Below are 19,568 nucleotides of genomic sequence, written 5' to 3' on the forward strand. Positions count from 1 at the left end.
CAGGGTGGGGCTGTCAGGGCCCCGGCCGGGACTGCCGCTCCCTCGAGAAGCAAGAGGACGGAAGTCTGTGCCCCACGCGTAGGAAACGTCCCGAGGTGTGCTCACACCCACCCCCACCAGCCCTCATTGCCCAAAGGCTCCCAGTAACAACAGGGCAGGTCAGGGAGGAGCCTCTGCAACAAGCTGACAGCCACGCCACGACTTTGCAGGAGAACGGGCCTCCACCCGGCTGCGCCCACCCACCTATGGTGCAGTTGGACGTGATCTTCCGTCGCTTGGGGTTGTGTTTCAGCAGCTCGAGCTCCCGTTTGGTCGGCTCCCACGTTGAAAACTTCTCCCCGACGCCTAAACGGATACAAGGTGCTGCTAGCTACACTCTGGTCGTGTGTCTACGAACCAGCATGGTGGCAGCACAGGGTTTATCAGATTGTATTTCAAAGGTGGGCAACGTAGGGTCCTTCTAAGACCCTGTTCCAGACAATGGAAGGAGCTTCTTTCAGAGAGCGTGCCATGAATGAACCACATTCCCAGAGGAGGAGAGGAGAGCAGGACCTTTGGTGACAGCTGCCCCGGCACCAGCGGTCTCCTCAGCCTTAATTATGCCCCAAGCAGAGGGACCACTGCACCAGTGCCTACAGGGAGCGCTGGGTGGCGATGGGGATGAAGGGACGGCCGTACCCACCAGAGACTTAAACCAAGGACAGTAGCAGGGCCACCTGCACCCCAGTGCACAGCCTACTCTTCAGAGGCTACTGGCTCCACGGACCTAAACTCAACACACTCTGAAAGACGCACCATCCTGCTGACAGATGGAATTGTGGAATGATTTTAGAAGAACCCTACTTTTTCCTGGGACGTGCATTTCTTAGCCCTGTGGTTTAACTGTTCTGCACAAAGAAATAACATCCTCAGCCTCAGCCTCACCTGCAACATTACTAAAGTTTGGAGGTGGAAGAGAACAGGAAGTGGACTAAAGAGACTGTTCTCCAGCAAAGATGGGCTCAGCGGCTCTGATGACCGACAGCCCTGGCTTGTGCTCCATCCTCTAACATGGCACGTTTATAAAGGGGCACAATTAAGGCAAAAAATTGTAAACCACATGCTGGGTTGTATGTTCTCTGTGGAGAGATGGTCACAGGCCAGTGGGGCTTTCTACACCTCTTACTGTTGCGACCCATGACCGTGTGCTGGAAATGAGAACAAAAAAGAAAAAAATATCAGGGAAACCAAAAACAGGTAGCTGAACAAAAAAGAAAAGAGCTGCATAATGTTCACATGTGCCGCTATGTGCCAGTGCAGGGACGGGAGTGATGGCACGGCTCCACGGCCACCGCACAGCCAGTGGGACACACGTGCCGCCCCTGCCCCGTCCGTCGCACGAGCCCCGCGCCCTGATAATAAGGGCGCCTTAGCGGGAAGGGCACTAGAGGAACCTCTTGTCCTGATGAGATGACTCCGGGTGGGCTCCTGGATGGGGACTGGTCACCAGAAAGACCAGGGAAGCTTGGAATTTGCAGCACTCGCAAGACCAGCCCCAACTCCTCCAAAGAGGGGAGGGGGCTGGAAATGGGGTTAATGAACCATCAGGCCTCCAGGAAGAAGCCCCCATAACATCCCAGTAGCAGGGGGTTGGGGAGCGAACCAGGTGGGTGAACATTCCACACCGAGTGGGTGATGCACCCCAACTCCACGGGGACCCTCCCCGGCCTTGCCCCGTGCCTCTCTCTCTCCATCTGGCTGCTCATCTGTGTCCTCTGCCACATCCTTTAACGACCTGGTGAACCTAAGTGTCTCTGTGAGTTCTGTGAGCTGCTCTAGCAAATGCTCCAGTCCAGGGGGGTCCTGGGAGCCTCCCATCTACAGCTGGATGGTCAGGAGCACAGATGAGAACCCGGACTTGAGACTCCGGCATCTGAAGTTGGGGAGGGGGTCTCGTGGGGCCTGACACCTCCAAGCCGACTGTGTCAGAACTGAGTTGATCCGTAGGATACGCAGCCGGCGCCACAGTGAATTTCTTGGCAGGGAACTGACCCCCCCAAAAAACACCTGGTGACCAGAAGTGCCAGGTGTGAAGGGTTCTGTGCAAGTAAAGGAGACTCACGGGAGAGAAACACTCATCAGGGAAGAGCTGGGTTGTTCCTACACAAGAAGGAAAGCCTGGAGTTCTCACTTTATGGCTACAAAGGCACCGCATGGGAAGGAGAGCACACTCCTGAACTAAGGTGCTTCAGTGGTAGATTGTTGTATTTTTCATCTGGAAAGTTTAATTCTGTGCTGACACAGATTTAGCATAACCTAACCAGTTAAGAGGTTTTTTTTTTTTTTTTCCAGTTAAGAGTTTTTTTTTTTTTTTTTTTTTTTTTTTTTTTTTTGCGGTACGCGGGCCTCTCACTGCTGTGGCCTCTCCCGCTGCGGGGCACAGGCTCCGGACGCACAGGCCCAGCGGCCATGGCTCACAGGCCCAGCCACTCCGCGGCATGTGGGATCCCCCGGACCGGGGCACGAACCCGCGTCCCCTGCATCGGCAGGCGGACTCTCAACCACTGCACCACCAGGGGAGCCCCAGTTAAGAGTTTTAAAAGAGATTCAACAGTAATTTAATGAGAAAATAGTCTACCCTCCTGGAAGGAATCAGCGTACACATCCTGCAGTTACTGAGGAGATGCTTTCTGGGCAGCTACCAGGGACGTGGAAGCACAAAATCCCTCGTCCACCAGACGGGCCAGGGCCCTGAGGACACTGTGACTGGTTCAGCCCCGTGTCTGTAAAAACACCCGTCGACCGGAGAGGGTAGGTTGGGGGTGTCTCTCTCAAGCCCGGCTAAGCCCTCACAGCAGTCGCAGGCCTGTGGGCACCCGGGCAGGAGGACGGATCCAGGAAGCTGTGGGCACCGCACCTGCCTCCCCTGGCCCCCCATGAGCCTGCAGGAGGGAACAGGCAGGTGCAGGGGCTCCTCCTCCTCAACAGAGCCACCCCCCTCCCTCCCCACCCCCCCACCACGCCCTGACAGACAAGGGGGCAGGGAATGCAGGGCTAAGACACAAGCAGGCATACAGATCTCAGGAAAACCAAACCTTGCATTTTCCAAGCTTTCCGCTGTTCCTCTTTGGCAATGATTTCTATGTCTTTGTCATAAATGTAGTCCTGACACAAAAAGCAGTAGATACCTCCATACATAAGCTCTATGGCTGAAAAGAGAAAAGAGGGAAGAGACAAAATTTAATTAAAAGTCGAAAGGTAAAAAAAAAAAAAAAAAAAAAAGTCGAAAGGTAATGCTTCAGGACACAAATTACACAAGCACGTTTTTTAGGCATTTCACTGCACCATTTCTCAAAGCAGAGAATCCCATTATTACAAAAGGTTGCCCCCCCACTTCCGATGCTGTATCCTAAGCAGATGAGGCACGTGAACTTTTTTTGGAAGCTCCCGCCATGGGCTGAGGAACCTGAGGGAGAAAGAAGTGCCTCGACCATATTTTACGAAGGACCCAACCCCCAGGTACCAGGACCCGCCGCCCATCCTCTGAAACAAGGGAAACTCGCATTCCTATCAACCCACGAGGACTCGTGGCGTCCAGATGGGCAGCACGGCCCCAAGCAGACAGCCTGGAGGGCATGCCCAGAGCCCCCAGCGAGCGGATCCTGCGCTTTCTAAACTGCATCCTCCACAAGAGAAAAGTCCTCAAAGCACCTGGAAGGAACTCGCTCAATTCAACAATTAAAAAGAATTCTCCTTAACCTCAGAATGGGTGAAAATATTTGCAAACGAATCAACGGACAAAGGATTAACCTCCAAAATACATAAACAGCTCATGCAGCTCAATACTGAAAAAACAAACAACCCAATCCAAAAATGGGCAGAAGACCTAAATAGACATTTCTTCCAAGAAGACATACAGATGGCCAAGAAGCACATGAAAAGCTGCTCAACATCACTAATTATTAGAGAAATGCAAATCAAAACTACAATGAGGTATCACCTCACACCAGTTAGAATGGGCATCATCAGAAAATCTACAAACAACAAATGCTGGAGAGGGTGTGGAGAAAAGGGAACCCTCTTGCACTGTTGGTGGGAATGTAAATTGATACAGCCACTATGGAGAACAGTATGGAGGTGCCTTAAAAAACTAAAAATAGAATTACCACATGACCCAGCAATACCACTACTGGGCATATACCCTGAGAAAAACATAGTTCAAAATGGTTGAACTAGGGGACTTCCCTGCTGGCGCAGTGGTGAAGAATCCTCCTGCCAACACAGGGGACACGGGTTCGAGCCCTGGTCCGGGAAGATCCCACATGCCACAAAGCAACTAAGCCAGTGCGCCACAACCACTGAGCCCACGTGCCACAACTACTGAAGCCCTCACGCCTGAGCCTGTGCTCCGCAACGAGAAGCCACCGCAATGAGAAATAAGAAGCCTGCATACCACAACGAAGAGTAGCCCCCACTTGCCACAACTAGAGAAAACCGGCATGCAGCAACAAAGACCCAATGCAGCCAAAAATAAATAAATAAATGTTTTTTTTTTTTTTTTAAAGGTTGAACTATATGGACAAATGCACCCCAATGTTCACTGCAGCACTGTTTACAACAGCCAGGACATGGAAGCAACCTAAAGGCCCATCAACAGACGGATAAAGAAGATGTGGCACATATATACAAATGGAATATTACTCAGCCATAAAAAGGAACAAGACTGGGTCATTTGTAGAGACATGAGTGGACCCAGAGACTGTCATACAGAGTGAAGTCTGAAAGGGAAAAACAAGTACTGTATATTAACACGTATATGTGTGGACTCTAGAAAAATGGTTCAGATGAACCAGTTTGCAAGGCAGAAATAGAGACACAGATGTAGAGAACAAACGTATGGACACCAAGGGGGGAAAGTGGCAGGGGGCGGGGGGATGAACTGGGAGATTGGGATTGACGTATATACACTAGTACGTACGAAATAGGTAACTACTAAGAACGTGCTATACAAAAAATAAACAAAATAAAATTCCAAAAAAAAAGAGAGAATCCCCTTGACTCAGACTCACCAAGTGACAGCAGACGTCTGCCAGGCGACGGGACGCAGCTCAGAGCACAAACCCGGCCCCGCCACCTGCCGGCTGCGCACCTCTGAGCACCTGTGAGCTCACCCACATCCCCTGTGGTATAACAGGGACAGCAACAGCACTGCCACAGGTCTGCATGGTCACTAAATTCATACAAACAACTAAGCAGCACACACCTCCTGGTAAATGGTAATGTCTTAACAAGTCACGACTTTTATCATATTTCATGTCTTTTTTTTAATTATTATTTTTTGGGGGGCTGTGTTGGGTCTTTGTTGCTGTGCACAGGCTTCCTCTAGTTGCGGTGAGTGGGGGCTACTCTTCGTTGCGGTGCACAGGCTTCTCGCTGCGGTGGCTTCTCTTGTTGCAAAGCACGGGCTCTACACGCTTGGGCTTCATTAGTTGCAGCACGCGGGCTCAGTAGTTGTGGCTCACGGGCTCTAGAGCACAGGCTCAGTAGTTGTGGCGCACGGGCTTAGGTGCTCTGTGGCATCTGGGATCTTCCCAGACCAGGGCTCGAACCCGTGTCCCCTGCATTGGCAGGCGGATTCTTAACCACTGTGCCACCAGGGAAACCCCCATATTTCATGTCTTAAGGTACAAAGATGCAGATCAATGATACTGTGGTGGATAGAAAGCAGATCTATCAAGACTCAAAGTAGCAATTTTAGAGAATCCCAGGCCTACTCCTGCCCCTCCCTAAAAACCTACAAAATTCGGACCAAGTCTCTGCAAGTCCACGTCGAGGCTGTTCTGGAGGCCGGGGCCAGCTGCCCTGCATTCTGCCCGCTCCTGAGCAGTGTCACTCCTGCCCCGGGGACCAGAGCAAGCTGGCAGAGGCGGGCTTATGGTGGGGAGGAGAGACATTTTCAGGGAAGCAGCGGGGTTCAGTGAGAAACAGGCCAGGCGCACGGCAAGGGCAGAGGGAGGCCCCATGTCCCCAGACGAGCCTGCCTCCCACCCACTGCATGGGGCTGGGACCACCAGGAGGGGCGGGGGCCGACAGCGGGCGCTGGGGCCCCGGGATGAAACAAGGAGGAGGCTTGCCTCACCCCAGCCCCACACAGAACTTCACTCCACATGGTCAGCGACCTAAATCACAGCTAAAAGTATAAAAACTCAGACACAAACGGGTAAGCGTCACGACCTCAGGTTTGGCAATGGATTCTTAGTCTGACACCGAAAAAGCACGAACAACCAAAGAGAAATGCTGTTATTGCACAATTAAACTACGGGATGGTGTGAACATTATTTTTATATTCAGTGAGAAACCAAAACATTTGTGTGCCTCGCTTTATTGAGATATCTGCTTTATTGAGGTGGTCTGGAACCAAACCCACAGTATCTCCAAGGTCTGCTGGTATCCAAAAGAAATGAAAACATATGTCCACAAAGAAACTCACACATGGGGGCTTCCCTGGTGGTGCAGTGGTTGAGAGTCCGCCTGCCAATGCAGGGGACACGGGTTCATGCCCCAGTCCGGGAAGATCCCACGTGCTGCGGAGTGGCTGAGCCCGTGAGCCATGGCCGCTGAGCCTGCGCTCCGCAACGGGAGAGGCCCGCGTACCGCAAAAAAAAAAAAAGAAACTCACACATTCATGTTTATAGCAGCATTATTAATAAAAGCCAAAGGTGGGAACCCAAATGTCTATCAGTGGATGACTGGATAAACAAACTCTGGGATATCAACACAAAGGAATGCAATTCAACCACAAAGAAGTGCTATTCAACCACAAAGAAATGAACTGACACTTCATGAACCTTGAAAACCTGCCGAGAGATAGAAACAGACACAAAAGGCCGTGTGTTGTATGATTCCTTTTATATTAAATATTCAAGACAGGCAAATCCACAACTGAAGGCAGATCAGCGGATGCCAGGGCCCGGAGAGAATTATGTAACAGAGACATGTATTCTTCGAGTAGACAAAAAAGTTTTGAAAATAAAGAGAGATGGTATTTCCACACACCACATGGCAAGTGACTGAATGCACTGAACTGTACTGGTTGAAATGGTTAATTGTGTGTTCTCTGAATTTCGTCTCAATATGGAATTCAAAAACCCAATGCAACACCTACAGTCAAGGTAGTTCCTCCAGAAAATTATTTCACAGTCAAGATAACCAAGGACAAAGGCTTGACTGCATCAGGACAAAAGGCTGAGTAGACAGTCAGTGGTCCCGTGGTACCCAAGGTGGGGCCGGTTCCAGGACCCCCGCGGACACCAGGATCCAAGGATGCTCAAGCCCCTTGTAGAAAATGGTGTGGTATCTGCATATAACCTACATCCTCCTACACACTTTAAATCACCTCCAGGTTGCTTTACCTAATACAACGTGAATGCCATGTAACTAGCTGCCTGGACCAGACAAATTCAAGTTTTGCTTTTTGGAACTTTCTGGAATTTGTTTTTCGATCTGAGGTTGGCTGGATCTGCAGGTGCAGAACCCATGGAAACAAAGGGCCAGCTGCCCAGGAACCCAGCTGCCTGGATGTGGGCGAGACACTCCCAGTAAGAGAGGAGGCCGTCAACCCACTCACCCGGGAGCCCCCAGCCGACGGGCACCAGGCAGGTGCGTGTCCCCCTCCCTCCAGCCACAGGAGGATCTTGAGATGGAGGGAAACGTCACCCAGAGAGGAGCTGATATCCCCTCTCATGCCCACATACATCCTCACACCCTCTGGGAAAACTAAAGTAACTCTTCCTAGAGGCAGACACAAAGCTAAAAGCACTCCTTTTACAGCCTCTGTGGCTCACACAGGCAACATCCACGGGCCCCTGTGACTCAACATCAAACAAAAACCTGTATGAAACTAAGAAGCATGAAACCAAACCTTACTCAATGACCTGGATCCCAACACCGTCCTGCAGAGCAAACCTGCCAGCAGTGGGTCAGGGCGGGCCCTTCCTCCTGGGGGTCACTTCTGCCACGTTACACCAGGCAGGGTCACAGGGCAGGTCGGACAGAGGAGCAGAAGCTTCGTCCTCCCACAGGCCGCCAGCAAAGACCCCATAGCTACCGACATCCTGGTTTTAACTGAACACTCACAAAAAAGCAAATACTCAGACAAGACTCCCCGTGGGCCTCTCGTGCTCCTCCGCTGAGAAGCCGCAAGCCCTGGGAGAAACCCTTCTAGGAATCCACGTCAGGCCCCCGTGTTATTCTGTCTGTGGGGCTCCCGGAGGCAGGACTCGGCCCAGGAATCATGGCTCCTTGGCCCTCAAACATCAAGCCGCCACTCTGACGGGGCTCTAGAGCAGCTCGAGATGCAGGGCCGGGTGTGGGCGATCCGCTTGCCCGCCAGGGCTCCTCTCCCGCGCCCTCCCCTGCCACCTGGACACAGAAAGCTAAGCTTTAGCGTTGTTAACACACACGCACACACACGCTCACACACACAACCTGCAATAAACTCCTGGGCTCTCCCATTTTGTGGTTTTGTCTCTTGAAGAAAACCTTCTAAAACTTATTCATTCTGGCCAAAGTAGAGGCAGAGTTTATCAATCAGGTTGATAAAATTAATAAACACACCAATTTCTCGACTTTTGTGAGGGGGGGGGGACGGGATTGCTGACCCCCGCCCTGCCGGGCAGCCGCTCACTCACAGCCTGTGAAGCACCACCAGGGCCGCCAGCTCTCCTTCCAAAAAGGCCACTTAGCTCCTGGTAACAGGCTGACCCCCAGCACTGGCTGCAAGTTCTCACCTGCAAGTGAACTGAGGCACGACCTCTGGAGACGACCGAGTTTGGATGAGCCCATTCCTACTACTTAAAAGGCCTGAGAACATCTTTCACCGGAAGGCTAGGTCACACCAAGCTATGTTCTAGAAAAGGGTCTGTGATCTGGACCTTCTGAAAGTGATTTTCTTACAGATATCCTAACAACCTCAGCATCGTTTGACAGAAAACACAATTCTCAACGAGGGAAACACATTCAGTGACGACAGTCAGAAAATCAAGCCAAGAGCAAAACTTAGCCTCACGTCACCTCTGGAAGGCACTACTGTCTGACTAGGAAACGTGAGCTCACCTCAACGCCAGCCTCTCCGCAGACACTGAAAACATTGCAAACCCGTTACAGAAACCACTAAATTCACCCAGTACCCCCCACCCCCATGCTGACACCGACAACCTGAAGCTGCATTTAAGACCTGTGCAAATTTCTGCCTGACCTAATACCTAACCGTGCTTTTCAGAGAAAGATGGGTCTCTGATGTCCCGTTAAAGAAAGTCATCGCTCAGGGTTACACGACTTTATGTGACCTCAGGCACGCTGGGCATGTGCCCCTCGTGGGCTCAGTTTCTCTCTTTCCCTCCCCCTGGAGTTCCACGAGGAGAGCACAAGCTACTTCAGACAAAGGTGGACTCCCAAGAGAGTAGAAGGTTAAATTCACAGAAGGAGAGTCATGGAGGTGACCCCAAAGCCCAGGAGGTGTCGTGGGGTCTTACCCAGGTTGTGCCTTTTCGACTTGGCATGCTCGTGAATGTGCTTCTTCGTGAAACAGCCAAAGAAGACGCAGTGGAGGCACGAGTGCAGCCGGTTCAGGTGGACGCCGCACACGTGACACACGCACGACTTCGCCTGAAATTCAGAAGAGAGAGTTAGAAACCAGAGGTTCTCAGAAACACCAGGGCAAGGTAGATCCCAACGGACATAGCTCGGGAGGAAGCGAAAGCCCGGGTTTCCTCTCAAGGTCTCACTGCCTAAAGGGTCATTTCGTTAATCCTGTCCGTTGCCCCCCAAAAGGCACGTAGGTCATCTAGCTCAGAAGTGGCTCCGTGTAAGAGACCTCGGCCCTTCTCCAACTCAAAGCCGCTCAGACAAAGCGCCTGGAGCTCCAGGAGCAGTAGAGGTCCTTCCGTATCCAACAGGGCCCCCAACCCCAGGTCACCTTTAACTTGCACTTCACTTCCAGTTTGGTATTCCAGGTTCCAAGACCACAGTAAGCCTATAATCAATCAATCCAGATGAATATGAATCAAATACACAGAAACAAGAAAAAGAACGGTTTGTGTCCGAGAACCAGACCACAGAAACCTAAAGTTTTAACCTCAGCGATTATGAGCACCATGGTTAACAGTTCTCGTCCCCCCAAGACCACCCAGGAACGCCCGGCACGACAATTACACCAGTGCCAACTGTGAACCCTTGCAGGTCACCAACTTGAACTCCCAGCCTCTGTGATGACACCACACGACATAACCCTCTTGCTCAGATGGGGTGCAGGGAGCTTGGGGTGAAGGGAGGTGGAAGATGAACAGGGCCTGGGAGATAAGGTTAAAACAGAAAAGGTCCAGAAACAAAGGATAGCAGCACAAACGTGACACAGACACTGGCGCCGGGTACTGGAGCGATTATGCCGTTTGATCCTCACCGCCAGCCCCGAGGAAGGCCACGAGCCCTTCTGACGTGCGTCTGCTGGTGTCCACACAGCCGGCACGTGCACTAGGACCTCCTGACCCCACAGGCCCACGCTCCCCAACTGGGTCCAGAAGCAGCCCCTCCGAGCCTCAATGTGCACACACAAGACCAAGGCAGGAGCCGCCCGGGGGCCAGGCTGACTGTCCACCTTCGATGGAAGGCGTGGAGGGCATGGCCTGAGGACCAGTCACAAACCTCTCTTCACATGAAACTCGAGTCACAATTTTTCCACCACGAAAAGCTGCACAGAGACTTAGTAACTCCTCCAGCCTCCAGAAGAGCAGGAAGTGGTGCAGGGGAGTTGGGGGAGGGTGTGTGGATGCTCCCCCAAGACAAGAGCCCCGAGGCTGGAGCACGGGTCTGAGGACACAGCAGACTGGCTGGCAACAGGCACACAGGGCGGCCAGACCACCAAGTTCCTCGACGCCAGGGATTCAGCTTGAGAAACACAAATCCTCAAGGGCAGCCACAGGCCAACAGGCCCTGTCCTGGAAGCACAGCCTCAGGAAAACCTCACGCCCAGGCTGATCTTTCACCTCCACATACACTTTATCTCTGGACCCAAATGCAACTCTGATCATTACCACCGTATTTCTTCTTGACTAAGAGTTGCTCTCGGGACTCCCCTGGTGGTGCAGTAGTTAAGAATCCACCTGCCAATGCAAAGGACACGGGTTCGAGCCCTGGTCCGGGAAGATCCCCCATGCCGCGGAATAGCTAAGTCGGTGCGCCACAACTACTGAGCCTGCGCTCTAGAGCCCACGAGCCACAACTACTGAGCCCACATGCTACAACTACTGAAGCCCACATGCCTAGAGCCCGTGCTCCGCAACCAGAGAAGCCACTGCAATGATAAGCCCGCACACCAAAACGAAGAGTAGCCCCTGCTTGCCGCAACCAGAGAAAGCCCACGCGCAGCAACAAAGACCCAACACAGCCAAAAATTAATTAATTAAATACATAATAATAATAATAAAAAAAAGAGTCGCTCTCAATGGCTAGTTACTTACCTTTTTTTGACACCAGGAAGAGGTTACCTCTGCAAACCCTGTATGGTCAAGCCCCAACGCAGGCCTCAGCAGAGGGGACCCGTGTGTCTGCTCCGGTGGCGCACAGTGTTCCCATGGATGGCAGGATGTCCAGCGACATCCCTGGTCTCCACCCTGGGTCTCAGGGGGCGCCTGCCCCCTCCCAGCAGGAACCCCTGCTCTGGGACAATTCCACAGGAGTGCGAGGTTCACTGGAAAGACTTGTCTAAAATGCTAGAAACAGTAGTTGTATCACCTATTTACTCTTCCAACGATCAATCTAAGGAATTAACTAACTCGTCCTCAGTAACACAGGACATTTTTATTTACTTATTTTTTAACACAAGGAAATTTCTAAATTACATAATAGTTACTTGATGTGTAATAAATAATGCTTCCCAGTACCCTTGAAATTTTTCTTTATATAAATACTGTTAGGAACAGATTCCTGGAATCTGTTTACTGCTCACTACAGCTACAGATGTAAGGAAAAGATTAAGAGATATTCCTTATTTTTATCACTCAGGATATATTAAATGTGTGATCATAATTTTATTAAAATTCCTCTATGAACTTAACAAGAAATCCAATTCTGTTTATATAATTCGAGAAAGAATTCAAGACTAGCATTACCCTGAAAATACAGACGTATCAGGCTTAGTATATGATTTTAACACATCATTTTTTTCCCCTTAAAACACACAAAAGCTTTAACAGATCAAAATTAAGCCCTGAATTTTAAATGTAAATCTGTATCACCTGTTCTCTTGCAGAACTTCACAAAAGAATAAAGGCTTCAAAAATTTTAGCTGCACAAAAAAAGAACTACAGAAATTAAACAGAGGCAGATGGCCTACAACCAGAAACAAAGAAACTGGTCACATCCTGAAACAGGCCCTGGAAAAGAAAGCCCCAGGTTAAACACACACATACAATTTGACTAAACCTTTTTCACATCAATAAAGCCCATGCTCAGGACTCATTTTAAGGCCGTGAATCAGATTTTATAACTAGGGCTCCACTGACAGGCAGTCCCAAGCACTAAACCTATTTTCCATAAACACCAAAGACGCGCCACCTGCCCCAGGCAGAAACGCTTGGCTTAGCTGGTGCTTCCGTGAACGGCAGCTCCCACAAGCCAGTGACTCCAGCATGACGGGCATGAGGAGGGAGGGGAGACAGCTTGGGAATTCCCGCTGGGCAATTCTGGCCCTATCTGAGCACAAAAATGAGTAACAGAAAGAATGGGTTATATACACTGTACAAAAAAAGAATCCCCCAAGTCCACTCTGAAACTGACACTGTACGCAGACGCTGCGCAGTCTTCTTCATAGGAGGATTCCACCTACCGTAGTAGAAAAGACAAGACTACAAACCCTTCATTTTATAATCATCATAGTAACAACTGATTCAGGCAAAAAAAAATGGGGGTGAAAAAATACTAGGTCATTGACAATAGTTAAAAGGTGGAAACAGCCCAAATCTCCATTAATGGATCAATGGATACACAAAATATGGTGTATCCACACAACGGAGTACTACCCAGCCATAAAAAAAAAACAAAGTACTAATTCATGCTACAATGTGGATGAACCTTCACAACATGCTAAGTGAGAAAAGTCAGACACCAAAAGTCACATACTGTGTTGTGTGATTCCGTTTATATGAAATGTCCAGAATAGGCAAAACTAGAGAGAGAACAGAGATCAGAGGTTGCCGGGGGCTGGAGGGAGCGTGGATAGCAGGTGACACGGTTTGAAGCTTAACAAAGGCAGTTGGTGATCGTACAATGCTGGGAACTCACTGGGAGTTTAAAGTGGTTAATTTTTGTGTGAATTTCACCTCAATAAAGAAAAAAAATACATCAAAGTATTCACATGTGTATACATATGCAGGTATGTATGTATACTGGGGTGTTGGATATTTTCAAAGTATCACCCCAGAGACTACTTCTGTTAATTAAACGGGAAAAGGTTATGTTTTGCAAAAGAGAACTCTGGCCAAGACGGCCTTCACCAAACTTAACATCCCCAAAAGGAAAAACTTATGAATCCATATAAATGTACAGCTGACCCTTGAACAACACAAGCTTGAACTGCATGGGTCCACTTATATGTGGATTTTCAATAAATATACAAAATATATGCGTGTAGAACATTATATGCAAGACTTGTGGACAGCCTATCCTCACATAGGCATAAGGTAAGGGATGTTTAATATTAAATAAAGTATTCATTTCTTACTGTTTTAACTTTGCTTTCAAAGAACTACCATACAGTATGCGCCCCTTGCTCCCCCTCTCCTCGCAATCGGAGATACTGTGTATCAGTCTATCATCACGGGTAACTTTTTAATTTAACAGTGTTTCCAATACTGTATTATGAACATGACTGCGATGCTGTGTACCACAGACATTTTACAATTATTCAATCATTACTGTACAAGCTACTGTACTGATGTGATTACACTCAGCTACCATAAAGCAATCACACTGCTACTTCTTTGTTACCAATACAAAATTGCTCTACCTATAAACTAATATGAATTTCTTTTTCACATTATCTTTTCATTTCTGACGTTAGCTCCATCCCCCAACCTCCATCAACAACCTATGATTTAATCAATCACACCTGTGTAATGATTTAATCACTGCCTATTTTTAAAATAAATACATTTATTTACTTTGGCTGCATTGGGTCTTCACTGCTGTGCGTGGACTTTCTCTAGTTGCGGCGAGCGTGGGCTACTCTTCACTGCGGTGCGCGGGCTTCTCATTGCGGTGGCTTCTCTTGTTGCGGAGCACGGGCCCTAGGCATGCAGGTTTCAGTAGTTGCAGCACACGGGCTCAGTACTCGTGGCTCACGGGCTCTAGAGCGCAGGCTCAGTAGTTGTGGCGCATGGGCTTAGTTGCTCTGCGGCACGTGGGATCTTCCCGGACCAGGGCTTGAACCCGTGTCTCCTGCATTGGCAGGCGAATTCTTAACCACTGCACCACCATTAATCGTGACTATATAATGAAGCCTCCATAAAAACCCTAAATGATGGTTCAGAGAGCTTCTCGGTAGGTGAATGCATCACTGTGCTGGGGGGTGATGCACCCTAACTTCACTGGGACAGAAGCTCCTTTGCTCAGCACCCCCCAGACCTCAGCCTACGGATCTCTTCATCTAGCTGCTCACCTGTATTCTTCACAATAACTTTTATAAAAAATGGGTAAACATATGTAAATGTTTCCCTGAGCCTTGTGAGCCCAAGGAGGGGAGCACAGCCTTGCGACTGGTGTCTGAAGTGGGCGCATCCTGTGGGGCTGAGCCCTCAACCTACAGGATTGGCCGCCAACCCCAGGTCGACGAGTCAGACAGTCAGATTTGTGTGACGCCCAGCTGGTGTCAGCTGAGACTGGAGAATTACTCGGTCTCACTGGAAAACATGCCCAAATAATTTTAGCTGGAGCATGCACTTCAGAGTCAGACTGACCTAATTTCAAGGCCCAGAACTGGCATTTAATCAGTGACCTTGTACAGGGCAGGAGACTTAACTGCCAAGGCCACCTAAAGTGCACCGTGAGTTCCAAAACAAAATTACGTGAGATGCTTTACAAAACGCAAAATGCTATGTAAATACAAAGTAGGATAATCATAAATGAAAAACAGGTGAGCCCAAGAGACATGGAGCCGTCCAAGGTCGAAGGGCACATACCTGGCAGAAGCAACCCCAACCCTGCCCCAATCACCTCCCAACTGTCCATCACAAGTGCCCACAAGAAGCCATCAGATTATCCTAGAACCTCATTTAACCTCCTGCTCCCGCTGTCCTCCCCAGAACTGCTAACAGGTGATGAAAGTGACGGCCACACCCTCCTCTACAGGTGCTGCCGGGTTAAGATCAGGCCAGGCATCTGTGAGGCAGGTCACCTCAGTCTCTGGAAACCTCAGCTTCTCAACATGTGCTTGACACCTGCCTCCTCAGGTCTGGGCACTCAAGGCAGCAGGACCTTCAGGAAAGACACAGCACTGCTTCAGATATCGCCCGAGCGCTCAACTCAGGTCTGATGCAGCCTCTGAATCGGCTGCCAATTTGCAGGAAATAGAACGAAAGATGAATTCATGCCCCAAGCCTGCAACCAGCAAATCCAGACCCGGCAAAGCCGCAAGCTCTTCAGCAGATGCCACGTGCGGACCAGGGGTGAGGCGACCGAGACACATCGGTACAACCACGAGGGGACCCCACCCAGGGACGAAAGGCTGGGAGAGAACTGAGCGGGTGAAGCGCGGGGTCGAGGGTGTGGTGTTCTGTGAAGCTCGCGGTGGCAGACGCTGCTCACCTGCACCTGCCGCACCAAGTGCAGACCTTAATAAATAAAGGCTTGGGCTTCCTCTTCAAACCTGGAACCACAGCCGTGAACCATGAGGGAAACATCAGACAAACCCAAATCGAGGGACGTCCTACAAAATACCTGAGCAATACTCCTCAAACACTCCTCAAAACCCCTAAGGGCATCAAAAACAAGGCAAGTCTGAGAAACTGTCACACACACACAGGAGCCTGAAGAGACTCAGACCAAACCTCAGGTGGGATCCCAGAGGGGGTTCTGGGATGGATCAGGGAAAAACTAATCAAATCTGAATAAAGTATGACCTTAGTTAATAATAATGTATCAAGCTTGGCCATTAGCTGTGAAAAAACGTACCAGAGAAATGTAAAAAGTTAACAATTGAGGAGATGGGGGGTTGATACAGGACCTCTCTGTATTTATTTTTTTTTTTTTGGGTTGCGTGAGGTTTTAGTTGTGGCAGCAGGCTGCTTAGTTGCGGCATGCGAACTCTCAGTTGCAGCATACATGTGGGATCTAGTTCCCTGACCAGGGATCAAACCCAGGCTCCCTGCATTGGGAGCGCAGAAACTTATCCACTGCGCCACCAGGGAAGTCCCTCTGTGTTATTTTTGATCAACTTTTCTGTAACTCTAAAACTACTCTGTTATTAATTTGCATAGAACTAAATACACAGATGTGCACAAGTAAAAACTGGGGAAATAGGAATAAATGGGCTGATTGTATCGATACTGACTCGTGGTTGTAACAGTGTATTAGTTTCGCTAGATGTTACCATCAGGAGAAACCAGATAAAGTTTCTCTGCTATATATATATATTTTTAAAATATTTATTTATTTATTTATTTTTGGCTGTGTTGGGTCTTCGTTTCTGTGCGAGGGCTTTCTTTAGTTGCAGCGAGCGGGGGCCACTCTTTTTTTTTTTTTTTTTTTTTTTTGAGGTACGCGGGCCTCTCACTGTCGCGGCCTCTCCCATTGCGGAGCAAAGGCTCCGGACGCGCAGGCTCAGGCCATGGCTCACGGGCCCAGCCGCTCCGCGGCACGTGGGATCCTCCCGGTCCCCTGCATCGGCAGGCAGGCTCTCAACCACTGCGCCACCAGGGAAGCCCGGGGGCCACTCTTCGTCGCGGTGTGTGGGCCTCTCACTGTCGCGGCCTCTCTTGTTGCGGAGCACGAGCTCCAGACGCGCAGGCTCAGTAGTTGTGGCACACAGGCTTAGCTGCTCCGCGGCACGGGGGATCTTCCCAGACCAGGGCTCAAAGCCATGCCCCCTGCATTGGCAGGCAGATTCTCAACCACTGCACCAACAGGGAAGCCCGGTTCTCTGCTATTTTTCACAACAGCTGGTCAATCTACAATTACCTCAAAAGAAAAACTGTTTTCATTTTAGATCTTTTACTTGGAATGGCCTGTCCCCTGCTTAGTATGAATGCTGCAAAGCTTTGTTGTGATGACTGAGAAGATCCAATTCATCAATAAATAAAGCAAGGGTCAATTCTGCAAAGCAAGAAGTTTTGAAAAGGAAAAGAGTTTACTTTGAAAAATGGACATATCTAAAAAATGAACCAAAAAAAAAAATGACGGACAGGAGACAGCTCTCTGCAGCATTCTCATCACCATCACGTAAGTGCCTGGCAGAGTCAAAAAATACTAATTTAGTCACTGGTGGAGCCAGTAACACTGGACTTTTCACAGCTCTCGGTCTACCACCTACCAGACGCTGTGTCCTGTCACTTCAGGTATTTTTTCTAAGCCAGTGACAGCTGAACTGTTACTCTCCAAAGATCATTTCTACTAAAAAGTTCGAACACAAGGGATTCATTCAGATCTCAGGAGACAGATCTCAGACTCTAGAACTGAAGGAACACTGACAAAAAGAGATGACCAGTAAGAACCCTAGAATAAATCTTCTAAAACACATAGTAAGGACTTCCCTGGTGGTGCAGTGGTTAGGAATCTGCCTGCCAATGCAGGGGACACAGGTTCGATCCCTGGTCCGGGAAGATCCCACATGCCACAGAACAGCTAAGCCCGTGTCCCACAACTACTGAACCTGCGCTCGAGAGCCTGCGGGCAACAACCACTGAAGCCCGTGTGCCTAGGAGCCCGTGCTCTGCAACAAGAGAAGCCACCGCAATGAGAAGCTCGTGCACTGCAATGAAGAGTAGCCCCCGCTCACCACAACTAGAGAAAGCCCGCGCACAGCAACGAAGACCCAACACAGCCAAACTAAATAAATTACTTAAAAAAAAACACATATAGTAAAGTAACACTGACTCAAGATAAGTAAGACCATTTTCCACCTGAAATAACCTCCCTTTCCACACCGCAACCAAAGGCTTGAACCATGCTTCTAAAATACTGACTACCCAGAAACAGAAAGACAAATATATGATATCATTTATATATGGAATCTAAAAGACAACACAATGAACTTACCGACAATACAGACTCACAGACATAGAGAGCAGACTTGTGGTTGCCAAGGGGGAGGGAGGGATGAAGTGGGAGTTTGGGATTAGCAGATCCAAGCTAGCATATATAGGATGGATAAAAAAGGTCCTACTGTGTATCACAGGGAAATATATTCAATATCCTGTGATAAACCAGAATGAAAAAAATATGAAGAATGTATATATGTGTGAATGTAACTTTGTTCCACAGCAGAAATTAACACATTGTAAATCAACTAGACTTCAGTAAAATAAATTGAAAATAAAATGAAATACTGACTACAAAAGCTTCCCTCCTCTTAGGCAAGTGTTCATAGGCTGACAAGCTATACTGTCCCTTTGTAAAGATACGAAATGGAAGTTAGGGCATTCCACTTGTACTCTATGAAAGTATGTTATCTTAGACTTTTACATTTTACACTTTTTAAAAATTTCTCTACTCTGTTTCCCTTACATAAAACTGCACTTTTTAAATGCATCTCAGGTTTATATCAAGTAAACAAGTCACATTTCAATCCCTCAGCAAACCAAAACTCATGCAGTTAAAAGGGTCTTGCCCAAGATTATTCCTTCTTAAAACTGATTACCAGGCTTAAGTTTTACAAATTCTTAGTAAATCCTCCAAACTGAAAGCCTGGGGGGTGGGGGGAGAGCAAAATACACAATGCCATTTCCATCCAATGGAATATTAATTGCACAGTTCAACAGAGTGATATCTGTATGCATTAGGAACAAATGAAAAAAGGAAACAGTATACACAGCATGTATATTTACAAAAACAAAAATGTGTAACTTTGCTGTATACGGCTTTGGCTTTGAAGTGTTCTCTGTTTTTTTTTTTTTTTTTGGCCATACCACACGGCATGCAGGATCTTCCCCAACCAGGAATGGAACACGTGCCCCCTGCGCTGGCAGTGTGGAGTCTTAACCACTGGACCACCAAGGAAGTCCTGAACTGTTCTCTTTTTAAACACTGAGAACATATTCATATTACTTCTGCAATTACTTTTTTTTTTTTTTGCGGTATGTGGGCCTCTCACTGTTGTGGCCTCTCCCGTTGCGGAGCACAGGCTCCGGACGCACAGGCCCAGCGGCCATGGCTCACGGGCCCAGCCGCTCCGCGGCATGTGGGATCTTCCCGGACCGGGGCACGAACCCGTGTCCCCTGCATCGGCAGGCGGACTCTCAACCACTGCGCCACCAGGGAAGCCCCTGCAATTACTTTTTAAAACTATGTGGATTCACGAATTTTAATCTTTCTCAGTAAAA

At 48.9% G+C, this 19,568-nt stretch overlaps 1 protein-coding gene across 1 annotated transcript in view; it reads right to left on the reverse strand.

Annotated features, from left to right (window-relative positions):
- USP22 (ubiquitin specific peptidase 22) overlaps positions 1–19,568 on the reverse strand; it is a 36,143-nt gene that overhangs the window by 8,929 nt on the left and 7,646 nt on the right. The window contains exons 2-4 of the mRNA XM_081219067.1: positions 9,513–9,645; positions 3,075–3,188; positions 244–345 (exon numbers count right to left, since the gene is read on the reverse strand). Of these exons, the coding sequence (XP_081075193.1) occupies positions 244–345; positions 3,075–3,188; positions 9,513–9,645 (349 nt within the window). The remainder of the gene's footprint in view (positions 1–243; positions 346–3,074; positions 3,189–9,512; positions 9,646–19,568) is intronic.

This window comes from Mesoplodon bidens (assembly GCF_964165515.1).
Source record: "Mesoplodon bidens genome assembly, chromosome: 19".
Taxonomy (NCBI): domain Eukaryota; kingdom Metazoa; phylum Chordata; class Mammalia; order Artiodactyla; family Ziphiidae; genus Mesoplodon; species Mesoplodon bidens.